The sequence below is a fragment of the Podarcis pityusensis genome (assembly GCF_964106645.2).
Source record: "Podarcis pityusensis genome assembly, chromosome: 13".
Lineage (NCBI taxonomy): Eukaryota > Metazoa > Chordata > Lepidosauria > Squamata > Lacertidae > Podarcis > Podarcis pityusensis.
Window position 1 is genome coordinate 42110141 of NC_138038.1, and position 15838 is coordinate 42125978.

At 40.5% G+C, this 15838-nt stretch overlaps 1 protein-coding gene across 1 annotated transcript in view; it reads right to left on the reverse strand.

Moving 5' to 3' along the window:
• Positions 1 to 9716: 9716 nt before the first annotated feature.
• The window catches only part of LOC308460892 (vomeronasal type-2 receptor 26-like), a gene marked incomplete at its 3' end in the record, with an annotated part of 285070 nt that continues 278948 nt past the window's right edge, over positions 9717 to 15838 (reverse strand). Inside the window, exons 4-7 of the mRNA XM_080977423.1 lie at positions 13314 to 14174; positions 12087 to 12314; positions 10564 to 10690; positions 9717 to 10081 (exon numbers count right to left, since the gene is read on the reverse strand). Coding sequence (XP_080833549.1) covers positions 9717 to 10081; positions 10564 to 10690; positions 12087 to 12314; positions 13314 to 14174 — 1581 coding nt within the window. The remainder of the gene's footprint in view (positions 10082 to 10563; positions 10691 to 12086; positions 12315 to 13313; positions 14175 to 15838) is intronic.

The window sequence follows — 15838 nt, forward strand, 5'->3', positions numbered from 1 at the left end:
CGAACAATGGGAGCTCACCCGTTGCATGCATTCGAACTGTCGACCTTACAATTGGCAAACCCAAGAGGCTCAGTGGTTTAGACCACAGCACCACCCGCTCCCTTGTTCCAAATACAGCACAGGGCAGGAGGGATGCTGTGGCACCTATGAAAATGTGCTTTCTCCTCTGTGTTTCCAGTAATTCCTCCCCTAGAAAAAATTGAAGAATCCACACCTACCCACTTACCCAATAATCACTAAAATGAAAAGGGGCTCACTAAAATGAGGAGAGGAAACTTTGAGTTTTCCTCCTGGTTTTTAGACTTGAAGAGATAGTTTAAACACATGCACATAGATACCATTGCTAGGTTAATCTGGAATGGCTGTAGAAAAAGAACCTGCTGCTGATGTCACAAGCAGCTGATGGGAAGATCAATAATCTGCTAAAGCATGGTTGGTGGAAGGGAAATGTTAGCTGGCACAGAAGGCCATGGTGCAAAATAAAATAAAATAAAATAAAATAAAATAAAATAAAATAAAATAAAATAAAATAAAATAAAATAAAATAAAAGTGCTCTGGCTATTGGACAGGAAAATTGGCTTCCAGGTGGAAAGATCCAAAATAGAAACAGAATTGTTAGAACCCAAAACTAAGAATTTGTCAAGAATGTATAACTTGCTGCTGAAATGGAATACTCAGGATGAAACGGTAAAATCGGCTATGATTAAATGGGCACAGGACGTTGGACATAACATTATGTTTGCTGACTGGGAACAGTTATGGACCACAGGTATGAAATTTACGGCATGTAATGCCTTAAGAGAGAATATTATGAAAATGACATACAGGTGGTACATAACCCCAGTCAAGCTTGCGAAAATCTATCACTTGCCCGATAATAAATGTTGGAAATGTAAAGAAACTGAAGGTACATTTTTTCACCTTTGGTGGATGTGCCCAAAGATTAAGGTTTTCTGGGAAATGATATATAATGAATTAAAAAAGGTATTTAAGTATACCTTCCCCAAGAAACCAGAGGCCTTTCTCCTGGGCATAGTGGGCCAAATGGTGTTAAAAAAGGATAGAACTTTCTTTATGTATGCAACAACAGCAGCAAGAATACTCATCGCAAAGTATTGGAAGACACAAGAACTTCCCACGCTGGAGGAATGGCAGATGAAACTTATGGACTATATGGAATTGGCGGAAATGACTGGCAGAATCCGTGACCAGGGAGAAGAGTCGATGGAGGAAGACTGGAAGAAATTCAAAGACTATCTTCAGAAACACTGCAAAATTAAGGAATGTTAGAGTGATGTTGGATTGAAAATAAGTGGTTTCCAGCTGTACAGGTTAAAGATAAGGACAGATTAAGATTAAAGATTAAGATTAAAGATGTTTAAAGAAATGGAAATTTGATAATAAAAGGGAAAAATTTAAAGCTATATGACATTAAGAGTAAGGATTAGGTTTAAAAAAGTTGAAGTTATATATTTTAACATTTTATTAAATTAAAGATTGGGATTAAAAAAGTGGAAAAGAAACTGCTGGATAAATAATGTGGATTGGAATACAAAAGAGGGAGGTATGAGGAAGTCCAGAAAATAAGTAATTTAAAATTGGAAATGGAAAAGAGAGTTTGTTTTTAACTGTTATGTTTTGTGTTTTTATTGTTGAGTTTTGTATTGTTTTTTGTGTGTGTTGTTTTTCTTTTTTCTTTGTTTAAAACCTTAATAAAAATTATTTAAAAAAAAAAAAAGTGCTCTGGCTAACTTATTTGTTGGAGGTGGCAAAATGTCTGGGGTTGCTGCCCATAAGAAGCAGGAATGGAATTGAGACAGTGCCATGGAGCAGCTGCCCATATAAAATTCCCCCCAGATGGGTATGTAGGACGCACAAAAGAGGAAATGTCTGGGAATTCCTGCACGTGGCACAGAAATGAAATGAATCATCATCATCATCATAATTTTGATGGGCCATTGGCCTGATCCAACAGGCTCTTCTAACATTCTATAAGTAAAGAAAACATTCGAAGTGAAAATCATCAAAGGAGGAGCGAGAAGCTGGTTCCTCATAAGATGTGGCATTCTTGTCCAACCTTCTGTGTTTGTCCCTCAATGTGTTCACTCAACTCCCAGGAATACAAGTGGATACAACTGACAGGAATTGGAGAAAGGAAATGATACTTTTCCCTAGCTTTCACATCAGGTCTTTCCTCCCTCGTTCTACCATAGAGTTAAACTGAAAAGAGCTTTCTAAGTCTCACCTATCTCTGCTTGCCATAAAATCAACAAATAGTTGCTAAAGGTCTTGGATGGAGATGCATGCAATGGGAAGTTTTTGCATCTACAAATATGGGAGTATACCTCAATCTTTAAAAACATGAGCAGGACATTACCTGCCATGGTTGTTGGTCCAATCTTACTCCATCTGCCATTGCTCTGTGTTTGACCTGGGATGAATGCCTTGTACTGAATGCATGTGCCACTGCATAGACCGCATTGTAGATGCTGTAGCTATTTCCTGTCATAGACATTTCAAAAACAGATGCGGGAAGGGTCTCTAGCTTCTCCTCCCCAGTGCAGACTTTCTTGTTCATCTTGTCTACAAAAGAATTGGGGTATGTACAGCTGAATGATTCTTCCCAGAAGTCCTTTATGAAACCATCATTGTTTTCTGAGTAAGGGTTCCTATGCTGAATAAATTTATGGAATCCTGACACCTCCTTTGAGTGAATTGCAAGAGATACAGCACCATGGAGGAAATTTATGTCTGAACTTCTTTGGAACGGAAATTATGTGAAATCCATCTGAGCTGTCATAATCCAGACTTTTGTCTGAATGTTCATTGATATATTTGCAAAGTGTAAAAGCTGGTGCATTGATCTCATTGCCATTATACTCTGGATTTCTCCATATACAACCACAACTTTGGCAGTGCTTTCCATAACAACTTTGATCAATTCAAAGCACTCCTCCACCATGTCACCAAAATCACTGGAAGAAGTTTGTTTGGGGAATTTCTGTATGAAGTCAAAGCAGATGCCGCTTTTGGAAAACAATGGGAACATGTCCTCTTTAAACTTCTCTATAGTGTCATCATCCTGAGAAAGCATCCCAATCCATGTCCATGCAAAATGCAACAGTAAGTGGAGAATCCCTTTGTACAGGTGGTTCACATTTGGGAATATTTGGTAGAAGAAAATCCCTTCAGTTTTTTTATTCATGACTGGAGCAGAGCCATATATGAGCTAAATAATATTTCAAAAATGTTAAAGGATATGAGAGAGAGTGATTTGGGTTAGATTTGAAAAACTGTGATTACATCTGAACATCAATTTATATCCACTCCTAATTTGAGTTTGCAAATGTGATACAGGCTTAGAAAATATGTCTTATAAGCACGATAACAAGGTGCAGCCAGCTGTGGTTGTTTACTCAAAACACACCTCAGTCATGGCAATCTTCCTACCACTCTTTCCTCCCCACTTTTGTTCTTTTGCATCTTCAAGACAAATAGAATTAGTGGTATCAACCTTACTAACAAGGAGAAACACAGACTTACAAAGAGCATCACATACCTGTCGACATGTGGAGGGGCCGGGAGGCCAGCTGGCAAGCCCAGCTTGGACGTCTCCTTCCATCAGCCCGTGTTCTGACCTAAATCAGTGGCCCGGACTTCAGAAGCCAGGGCATGCAATTAGCAGAGTGTACTGCGCACACAGAAGTAGGCGGGAGGCGTATGATGTCAAGAAAAGAGCTGAGTGCTTCTGTTCTGGCCCTGCTTTCTACTGATGTTCTGGTGCTTATTCATTGTGACAAAATCAAGAACGGTATGGAATTCTGCATATGTGCCTTGTGCCATCCTCTCATCATCAGGAATCTGGCCTATGACATACTTGCCTCAAAGTTTACCCAGTGAGATTAAGTTCATGTTACTGTGCAAATATATGTAGAATCAGCTGTGGAAGACAATCTCCAACCTTTCCTTGAAATAATATTGTTCAAAAATGCGACAGTATTTCTATAAGTGAAGTTATGCATTTTTCTTTGTATTCTACCCAGGATACATGAATGCTGCTTTACATTAGTTGAACAGCTTGTATAGAATGCATTGAATGCACATCTACTTATTCTTACCTCGCCAAGCTAAAAGTACACACATTTTATGTGAGGGTAATTTCCTATGTTGGGAATGACCGCTCCCCGCTTAAAACGGGGGGCGCCCTTTGCGTGGACGCGCGCAGCCCTGGATCTGGAGCGGCCCCATCAGCATAGGGTTGGCTTTGCCTTCCCTCAGGTGGGATACCTGGAGGTCCCCGCCTACCTCAGTCAGTTGTCCAATCCCACCTGGGGGAAGCGTTGCCAAGGAGACCAGGCCAGGTAGGGGGAGGGATTACCTGCCCACACAATAGAGGGAGGATCTTACCTGGGAATCCTCACTTGGCTCCAGAGCTTCTCCCACCCTACCCACCCTCAGTTAATGTCTTCCTTTGCAGGTTAACTTTTCTTCATAGGTTTTGCAGGTTAACTTTTCTTCACAGGTATGCGGGCGCTGCTACGATAAGGTCGCTGTTAAAGGGCCGGAAAGGAATTTCCCTGCATTGGCAGGTTTCGCCTTTCCCGTAGCAAAACGTCACAACTTTGGCGGTATCAGGCCTTGGGCGGAATCCTTTAGTCCATCTTCCTCTTTGCGGCAGCGATACCAGGGTTCCCCGTTAAAGGGGTTTCTGAAGGGAGGCTTTGACCGTACGCCGAAAGGTCGTCATTGCTCTCCCCTGCGGCGGCGGCGTAACGGGGGCGGCTATCTCTGCTTGAACATATGTTCTCCAGAGCCGGCCCATCCCCCCACACACACTGGATAACCCTGAAGCTCCCTAGGTCCCCGGCTGGGGACTGGGGAGGGAGAACGCCCAATGCCTGAGCCAAGGTCTACCCACATTTGAAATTTAATAAAGTTGTGGCCAATTTAATCCCATAGCACGTTGTCTTGAGTCGTTATTACACATGACAGGAGGGGGGGACTGCTCGGGATCTGGGGACTCCGCCTGTCCACGCAATTCTCTTTAGATTCAAATGAGCTTGGTACATATCTTGGAATGGAGTATAGCTATGGGTTTCAATACATTAAATTGTGTTAAACTCTCACTTTGCATACTACAGATCTGTAGTGGGAAACCTCTGTTCTACCAGGCCTTGGAGATTGGCCCAACATGCCATCTTGGACAAGCCATATGCATATTTCCAAGGTTTCACATTATAGACTATATCAGGGATTGGAAAGTTCAAGAAACTGCTTGAAACCACAAGGTAAGTATCAGATGACCGACATATGGGCACCTCTGTCCCTATGAAGGTGGTGTATGGAATGGGGTAACTCAAGGTGTAACCCACCAGCTAGATCCTCTTCTCTATCCCCACTATGTATTTGTGATGCATACACAAAATTGTAAAAGTATCATTAGCACACATGTGAACCTATTGAAGTTACTGTAGATTGCTTGGACAATCAGTTTGTCAGAGAGAATGCTAGAGTGATTGTACGAAGAGCACTTTACTATGTTCAAAATGTTGGGAAAGAGACACATCCAAACACCTTCTTGTAAAACAGATAATGGCTGGGAGAAGGATGAATCTTTAAAACTGTCCATGGAATTGAAAGCAGCCTTCTGGTGTCCTGATAATACATAGATCCGCTCTACAATCTTGTGTCTTCAGCTTTACGTATTAAACAGGAATATTAGAAGACAAAATGTAGCACAATAGCATAATGTCTGAAATGCAAGAGAAGTTCAAATGGCTTATTAAACTTGCGTATTTATGTTCCATATATAAATCTTACTTGTGGTATCTTGTAGGTACACAGGATAGGTGCTATGTTTGGACCAATATAAGAGTTTGGTCCTCCAATGACTGCAACTGGAGTATTTTCAGCATCGCACTTGTAGTTAGGGATGAATTTGGCCCTTCTTGAGAGAAGCTCTATTGAAGCTTGAAAGGTCCACTTTTCACTAAAATGGCTGTTATACATGTGGAATCCGAGAGTTGCATTGGGCAAGACACAGGGATTTCCATTGATCTCCTTTACAGCAAATGCCAAGGCCAGGATGTGCTGATAGAGCTGAGTCATCATCCTGTATTGAGAGTTGAAGGGTGCACCACAATATATTGTCATAGGAGTAGACTTGGGGTGCATAATAATAATAATAATAATAATAATAATAATAATAATAATAATTTTTATTTATACTCCGCACATCTGGCTAGGTTGCCACAGCCACTCTGGTTGGCTCCCAACACAAGAAAACATATTAAAACATCAAACATTAATAGCAACAATCTGATCCAATATAATGATCACAATAACTTTAAAATAAACAATTTATATCAAACAAAGCAACATTCAACAATCCGTCGGAATCTAATAGGAAACAGTAAAATTAAACATCAGCAAATAATAATTAAACAGTTCACATTTATCAACCACAATAAAGAACTACTAATCTATAACCTATATCAAAAGGGGATAGACTTAAATGAATTCGTAGAACAACTAAAGCTCCAATAATTTGCCAGCACACTGGCTATATACAGTGGAAGTCCAACCCCAAGGACTTGGTGGGCTTTGAATCACATCATTTTAGAATGGCTTTTAGAATGGCTTTTAAAAATTCAACTACTTACATATGGTCATCTGAAAGTTCCTGAGATGGGTGTTTTTCAAAGGTCAGGGTGTTTGAAAAGATATAGATCTGATAAATAATACCAGCAACAATGAGGTCACCTGCCTGGTAATATTTGTGAAGAATATGGACAGGCTCTCTGACAGAACACAGAGGAAGAGGAAGAAACTTGCACAAACCCTGTAGCGGCAGTAATACCAACTGCAACAAAAATACTAACATCTTGCAAGGGATTCTTTATTTATGGCAAAAAATTAACTACAGTGGCACCTCGGGTTAAGAACTTAATTCGTTCTGGAGGTCCATTCTTAACCTCAAACTGTGCTTAACCTGAGGTATCAATTTAGCTAATGGGGTCTCCCACTGCTGCCGCACTGATGCCACACGATTTCTGTTCTCATCCTGAAGCAAAGTTCTTAACCCGAGGTCCCATTTCTGGGTTAGCAGAGTCTGTAACCTGAAGCATCTGTAACCTGAAGCGTCTGTAACCCAAGGTACCACTGTATTCTGCCATTGCTATTCAAATGATCCTGAGTAGCAAAGCCTGACTTGAATGGTCACTCCCTCAGATGATGCAAAGCCAGAATAGTACAATATATAAAAAGGGGTCACCACACTGATGAGTCTCTGTGTGTCTATATAACCAGCTCTGAATAGTTCATAGTTATAAATGACATCTTCCTTTTAAATAGTCTTAGTTTTAGCATTTTGCATATGGCCAGAATAAGCCCTGAGGGTGTGGGGAGGATGCTATTATGAATAATGAGATAATTGCAGATGTGGTAATCACTTGATTTGGGTTCTAGATTCTTTGCAATATTTCTAAAAAAAATGTTTATTGCTTTTCAGCCAAAGTCTTCTCAGAGTCATTCTGAACGGGAGACCAAGAGACTGAAGACTTCTGGGAGCAAAGATGGTTGGCTAGTCATCTACTGCTGACACTGCATTGACAGATACAACTATGTGGTGGTTAAGGATTGTGATAAATTATGACATGTGACCAGTCTGCTAATTGGAAATTTCGGTTGGTATGTGAGGTGACAGCTGGCATAAGAAGTGGTCACTTTTAATAGGCTGAAAACAAAACAAAAAGCATTTTTTATTATTTCCAACTAAGAAAGATTTAAAACAGGGAAAGGTGTTCTGATTGTTAAGAGTTTTCATTTTATAATACATTTAACGCTTCATCCCTTTTGTGAAAGTGCTGGCTTCAAAGTGAAACTGAAATCTGTGGGAAACTGTGGGAAGGAATGTGCTCCTCTGATAAGGAGACAGAAACAAGTGTTCAAGGCAGAAACTGCTAGGGTGGCAAATATACTGTTGAACATCCCCACTGAGTGTTGGCATCATGCAGCAATTATTAGATGAGCAACTGAAGGAGCTCAGAGCTGAGATGCATAAAATGGTGAATAAAAATGCATTAAACCTCCCATCTCCACCTTGAGATTTTCACAGTTGACTCTTACAAAATTAAACTCCTTTATTTCCCACAGAGGAAACATCAAGTGGTAAAGTTACTTTCAATTTCTTGGCAACACTTTCACTGATAAAAAGAAGAAAATAAAATTTCTTAGCATACAGAACTCCTTTGTTTAAAACATTCCCTTTCCTTTTTTGCAATAATTTTTATTAGTTTTCAATTACAAAAATCCAATGTAAGCCTTATGATATCAATACCAAATTACAATACCAATTCAAATACCAATCAATCAGATAGCCAGTTACACAATTTAAATTAATTAAATTAAATTAATTAAATTAAATTAAATTCCCTTTAATTCTGCTTCCAAACTGTTATTCAGTCCAATTACCATCCAATCTTAATGATAATCCCTTATCCAAAACTACAATGTTTTTAACTTCAATTCGTGTTGACACCTTTAATAATTTATGAATCTGCAAGTGAAGCTCTCCTTTATTCTTCCTGTGTGTGGTATTTATTTTAACCAAATCATTCCCTTTTGTCCTTGCCAAATGTTATGTCTATCTTGGTTATTCCTGATCCCCATCATGCCTTGTGGCATTGTTGTCTTGATGTCGTTCTAAACAAATCGCTTCTTCTTCTTCTTTCAACACCTCTGGATGTAGTTGCAAAGCTCCGTCACTGCTCTTCGCTATTTCTTTTCAGTCTAGGAAAAGGAGTAGTGTGGCACCCCGTCAAAGCCCTGGCACACCTCCAAGTTTTCCCTTCTCCATTCTGGGTGGTTTTGCCAAGTCATTTATGTAACAAAAGAAATAGAAAGAAGCCGTAGGGTCCCCCCACCCCCACATACCGTTGTTTGCATTGAAAGAAGTCTTTTTTCTAAATCAAATCTTAACGACCTTGTAGTTGTTTCAATTCGGCAGTTTGTGATCTTATCCCATCTTTTCCCACACGCATCTGTACATTAGTCCCAAATAATCTCTAATGAACAGAAGAAACTCTGCTTCTTAATGGCGTCATAGGAGGGAGACCGACAGGCAAAGTGCTTTTGCACTCAGTGCCTCCCTACCTCTCGCATTCCATGCTGGAGCCAGGTACCCAGATGATCTGTGAGTGCAGCCTGCTTCCCCCGTTTCACGGGGCAGTTGGAAAGGATAATTACGCTCAATCATCCTTGTTTCATCTTTGCCAATGATCTCCCATTGTCGTGGGAGCTGGCTCCATCAAGGCAGCCGGAACTGGGAGCCTGTTTAAAACATTTTTGATTAGAGCATACATTTTATTCTGCCTTCAGCCCATTAATGATCAACTTCCTTTCCCTTCTATTAATAGCCAGAAAGCAGCTCAATCACAGAATGTAAATTTCCACCACCAAAGAGAAAAACTACTCTCAGTCATAAATTATAGCCACAGAGATAATTACAAAAGGGAGGCTTTTGCAAACCAATCATGTCACTTAACTTTGTCTGGATTCCTGGGAGCTGACAGCTTCTTGGTCTCATAATAATAATAATAATAATAATAATAATAATAATAATAATAATAATATATTATTTATACCCTGCCCAACTGGCTGAGTTTGCCCAGCCACTCTAGGCAGCTTCGAATCAAGTGTTAAAAACAATACAGCTTTAAGGCAGCTTTTTCAGAGCATCAGAGGTTAATCCCCTGCTCACACTTTTTGTTTGTCGGAGGAGGCACGTGACCTTCTCAGGTCGGCCAATGAAAAGCAATGCACACAGGAAGCAGAGCAGGAGACAGATGAGGAGAATGTAGGTGAGGTTTCGGTTGTTTGCAATGACAATGGGTGTGTCGTGGTGTTTCATAAATGTACCTAGTACCAGAGCTGTGATCAGGGAAAGGAAAAGAGAGAAGCAGGCTAAACTGATGCCCAAATGTTCTTCATAAGACAAGAAGCTGATATCCTTGGGTAGACATGCATCCCGGTTCTTGCTTGGATATTCTTTGTCTGGGCATTTATAACAGTCATTCATATCTGGAAAAAATAAGGAAATGACCTTTAGCTCATATTACATCAGCTCCCTGAAATGTTGACTATCTGTCTGAGAAGAAAAGAGCTCTGTTCAAATGAAAACACATGTTTAATACTGTCTGATGCTCTGTAGTCTGGTATTGTTGAATTTAATTGGTTCAGAGCTATTGGTCTGTAAATGGTTCCTCATGATATTGGAACGTATCATTACACTAGCCTAGGTGCAGTCTGTGTAAGTCAGAAGGAGTGACAAGGCCCCTTGTAGATTTAAGTTGAACCACATACCACCTGGCTCCTGTCAAATCATTGTCATTCTCATTTGATTAGCATATTTAGACTATCTGAAGAGCAATGATCACAAAGAGGCAGGATCACACACACAGTAGATCATCTCCTCCTTTGAACATTTAACTCAGCCATCCTTACAACACCTGTCAATCCTAAGTACTGTGTCTGTATCTATTTAATCTATTTATTTTTCCTACCATCCTGGTTTACAATCTTCCCCTCTGGACATGGGATGCAATCGTAGCAGCAAGGGGGCTGTCCCTCCTTCACTTTCTTACTGGATCCTGGAAGACATCTCTCAGTACAGACAGAAAGAGGGTGAGTCTATTCCGTAAATGAAAGAACAGAAGGATCAGCAAGAGAACAATGAGTTTGGAATCCTAAAGTAATCGGGCCTTTCTCTACTTTACTAAACTGACACAGCATTTCAGTACAGTGGTACCTCTGGTTAAGAATGTCATTCATTCCAGAGGTCCGTTCTTAACCAGAAACCATTCTTAACTTGAGGACCACTTTAGCTAATGGGGCCTCTCAATGCTGCCACTATATTTCTGTTCTCATCTTGAAGTAAAGTAAAGTAGGACCCTTAAAGGTACTACTTCCAGGTTAGCGGAATCTGTAACCTGAAGCGTTTGTAACCTGAAGCGTTTGTAACCCGAGGTACCACTGTAATATGTAATGGCTATACAGAGAGCAATTGCTTCTTCTGGTATTAGTAATAGTAATTTTTGAAGTTATGTGATATTCCCTTGACATTGCTCTGGTATGTGCAGTACCCCATCTGTTCTGCAAAGATTGCTCTGTCCATTAAGGTACACTTTGAAGTTACTCTAGTTTCCTTGTTAATTTTGTTATAATTGTTACTTTTGAGTATGTTGTCCATTAGGTAGACAGCTCTAGAACTCATTTTGGTGCCAGTGGACCCATTAGATGCTGCCTAAGGAAGAGTTTTGAATGTGCCACCCAGAGTGGCTAGGAAAACCCACCCAGGTGGGGGTATTGTTTGTTGTTGTTGTTGTTGTTGTTGTTAAATTCAAACTTTTTGAATTCCATTAAAAATATTCTGGATAAATACATGAACTGGATTGAAGCAATGCAACGCCTATGAGAATTCTTGGAATGTTGTAATACAATTCTCAACATGTTAAGAAAAAAATATACCTTTGAAAACAGATTTTGAGATCCATCTTTTTATAAATTGATTCATCTATTCCTAATGCTCTGTCTCTTGCTCTTCACACATTTACTCTCATGTCTGTGAGTGTGCACACCCTCTTGTGGTGGAGAAATGTACCCAGATGCTCTAATTGGCTGAATGACCGACATTCAAATGAAGGATTGTGTGATGCAAAATCACATTTGCATGGATGCAGCTTGCAGTGGGGACTGTTAATGGTTGGAATTAGGCTGAGACAACTGAACTTTTGCTATTTTCGTCTGAAGTAGGATTCCTCGAAGCCATATTTACACTCTTAGCCTTGCTTAACTTCATTTCATAGTTAAAATATAGTTTTGTAACCTCCTTAATAAAATATTTGCCTTCATTCCTTGCGCGGCTTCTAGCAGTAATCTTTTGGCTCTTAATCTGGTAGCTGGATGCTTTGGTCATACACAGCTCAGTAACTTGCAGCTCTAAAGGCAGTGAGAAGACCTGCAGGTGGATAATGATTGCTTATTCAATACTGAATCTCTTTTGAATTAGCAAAAAATGCAACCCTACCTGGTTAAACCAACTGTGCCATGTTATGGCATCTGCATCAAGGATGAATGATTGGTCTGGTGGAGCCTGAGGATCTATCCTCCCAACTCTCACTCTGTGAAAACTTTGGTTGGCGAATATGATCCAGTTGTTAATATCCAAGCTAGATGCTGCCTCTCCATTCTGGTTGATGAAGACCACATCTCCAGCTGTATTGTTAAATGAGATGCTTCTCAGAAAGTGATGGAGCTAGATTGAAAACAGAAAAGAGAGCAGTTCGGAAAAGACTGCAGTCTAATGCATGGTGAAGCTTCCCTATGAGAATAGCCTACAACAAATAGTGGGGGTGATTTAGTCAATTGTCAGTGGATTCAGGTCTAAGCATGGAGAGAGCCAACCTATTTTCTTTCAGACACATGCACCTCTCTCAATCTTTCTTACAACCCTTCTCTCTCTGAATGCCCACAAGTTAAATATGTATGAGTAGAGAGGTTTGTCCCCCTCCCTGGTCTCCCAGAAAATCTCAGAAGACATGGCAGTGGTGTGCAACCGCCTGTTCTAAGGAAGGATTTGATTGATATGGGATAGAGGGAATGCTGAACATCTCTCCCAGCCATTACCACTGCTTCCTATATATCAGGGGTGGCCAACTCCCTTGAGAGTGCGATCTACTCACAGAGTTAAAAACTGGCAGTGATCTACCCCCTTTTGGGGGGTTCAGGTCAAAGTTGTTGAGCATTTTTAGGGAGGACAAAGGACCATTTTTGGCAGATAAGGTACAAAATGTTAATCTTTTGTTAGGGGAGCCAAAGTTGTTGAGCTTTTTGGAGGGGAGCCACTGATCTACCAGTGATCTGCCACAGACGGCCAGTGAGCTACTGGTAGGTCGTGATTTACCTGCTGGACGTGCCTGCTATATACAAATGCAGTGGCATCTCATTTGGCTGCAAAGCTTCCATCATACAAATACTTTCTCCTGAAACAAAGGGCGGTACCTACTCACAGAAAGACATGGCCCTTTTGTATAGGGTCTGCTGCCATTTGCCAGCAGCACAATATGTGAGGAATTATCTAGGATACCACCATATGCCTACCACCTCCTACTCTATCAGCAGAAATATAAATTCAGTTCTGGGTTGTTCTTCCTAATACACCTTCCCAAGAGAGAGCAAGCTAATAGGATTTTGGCAACCCATAGAGTGTCAGGAAGTAACAGGGCTTTCGCAGTTGAGGATGTTCAGCCTTTACCTGCCAAAACTGTTGATTCAGATTCTTCCCTCTCTCTTTGTATGCAATTCTTCGATGTCTGAGTCTGGATGTGGACATGGCATGTAAAGCATGGGCCATGGTGTAGACAGCAGTGTGGATGCTGTAACTGTGGCCTGTCATGCTCATTTCAAAAAGGGATCCGGAAAGGTTTTCCAGCTTCTCTTCTCCGGTGCAAATATTCCCCTCTGCCTTGTCTGCAGTGTTTTCTGGGAATACACATTCAAAGGCCTGTTGCCAGAAGTCCCTGATAAAACCGTCCCCATCTGTGCTGGAAGGGTTTCTGTGCACAACATACTGATGAAATCCTGGTGGGTTTCTAATCTGAATTTCAAAGGCTATAGCGCCATTGAATATTCCTGCATCCCAGTACCTTTGAAAGACAAATGAAGCAAACTCAACCTGGGCTGTTATTATCCATACTTTACTTTCTACATTCTTTGTCTTGTCATCATGTTCTGAAAAGTATGAAAGCAATCTCAAAGTTGCCATGGAGTAAGATTCTCCAGAGGCAACCACTACGTTAGCATTGCTGTTAAAAATTTTCTCGTTTATTATTGCCCCCTGTGTTAGCATGCCAGAAATTTCAGAAATAAAACTAAAATTGGGGATTCTTTCTATGAATGCAAAGCAGACACCACTCTTGGTAAACATTGGGGAAATGGTTTGCACAAATCTTTCTCCATTGTCATTTTCTGTTGCAATGACTCCAATCCACGTCCACCTGAAATGCAGAAGCAAAGAGAGAATTCCTTCATACTGAAGGGCTTCTGGGGCTGCCATCTGGTAGAAAGGAAGCCCTGGGCTTTTATCATTCATCACTGGAGCAGAGCCATAAATGAGCTGAAGAGGGAATGGAGGAAGAGAAGAGGCAAAGTAATATTTGCAGAGTTTTTTCGAACTATTCATATACATTATGTGGCGAATCATGTTAGTCAGACATGCCCTTTGCCACCCACCAGGGGTTGCATTCCTTTCTCATTTATACTAAAGACACACATGCAGATGAGCTGAAAATTGGGGTCATCTCCCATTCCAGTTTGTTAAGCATTTGTTCTGTTGACCAGAGAGGGGCAATGTTCCAATTTTATTTTTATACTTGCAAAATTTGGCAGCGTCTTCTATGATGGACAAAACTGATTAGAGGGACACACCATGCCCCAAACAGAGGATTGCCTACCCCTGCATTGGACATTATTTACTTTAGCCATGTCAGAATTGCAAGTTGGGTTGGATGCACATTTCTTCTCTCTAGCTTCTTTCTTCTTCACGATGCTCATACCCCAACACACAGCAGAACTGTCATTTCTGCCTTTTGTTTTTCAATACTCCTCAGACATTATTTATGAACATTTATTTCACTTTGGAACCAGTTTCTCAGTACTATTACTGTTCTCCTGCATAAGTGGATTATATCTGCAATTTGTCATACCTTCAGAGTGTGTTTAATTTGAAAGTCTTTCCCCCTAAACATTCACATATTGGGTATGGTGTCATGGCTGGTGATGAAGAAACCCACTCTCCCATCATTGGCCTTTGGGATTTCCTTGAGGTGTGTGTAGGAGATTGAGGGGGGTGACATATTTTTTTCTGCTATTGCAGAATTTCTTTCCCCTCATTTAGGTTATTATATTTTATATTAATTCTGTACCACCTTTATTTCCCAAGGATCTGAAGGTGGTGAATATGGTTCTGCTTCCAATTTCATCCTTGCCCTAAGCTAGTGATACACTCTGAACTAGTGCTGTGAATTCACCCTCTTTCACTATGCAAGCTAAGAGAGGTATTGTAAATGGGTGCCCTACCTGAGGTATCTTATAGATATCCAAAACAGTTGCCATATAAAAGGAGATTTCAGAATCAAGTCCTCCTATGACCCCAGCCAGATTATTTTCAACATCACATATATAGTTAGGAACAAATTTCTCCACTCTGGATAAAAGCAGCAGTGTCGCAAAATATGTGTTTCTTGCATTGTTATAGCTGTCATATAAGTGAAAGCCCAAGGTGATATTGGGTAGGATGTGAGGGTCTTCATTGATCTCCTTTACAGCAAATGCAAAGGTCACGATGTGCTGGTAACCCTTAGGCACCACCCTAGAATTAGAGTTGCAAACAATATCAGAAGGAACTGGTATATGATTTTACATATCAACACAGTAGTTAATCATATCGACTTCAGGGGATTTAACGCCCAGTCCATTCTATTGTCGAACAATTCTTATAATCAGCAAGTTCTTCCAGATGTTTACACAGAATCTCCTATCTTGCAACTTGAATCCATTGGTTCTGGTCCTACCCTCTGGAGCAAGAGAAAACAAGCTTGCTCCAACTTCCTGGTGACAGCCCTTGAGATATTTGAAAATGGTTATCCTACATCACCTCAGTCTTCTATTTTCATAGCTAAAAATACCCAACCCCCTCAATGTTCCCTCATAAGGTTTGGCTTCCAGACCCTTTATAATACATGTCACCCTCCTCCGCATATGTTGCAGCTTGTCAATATC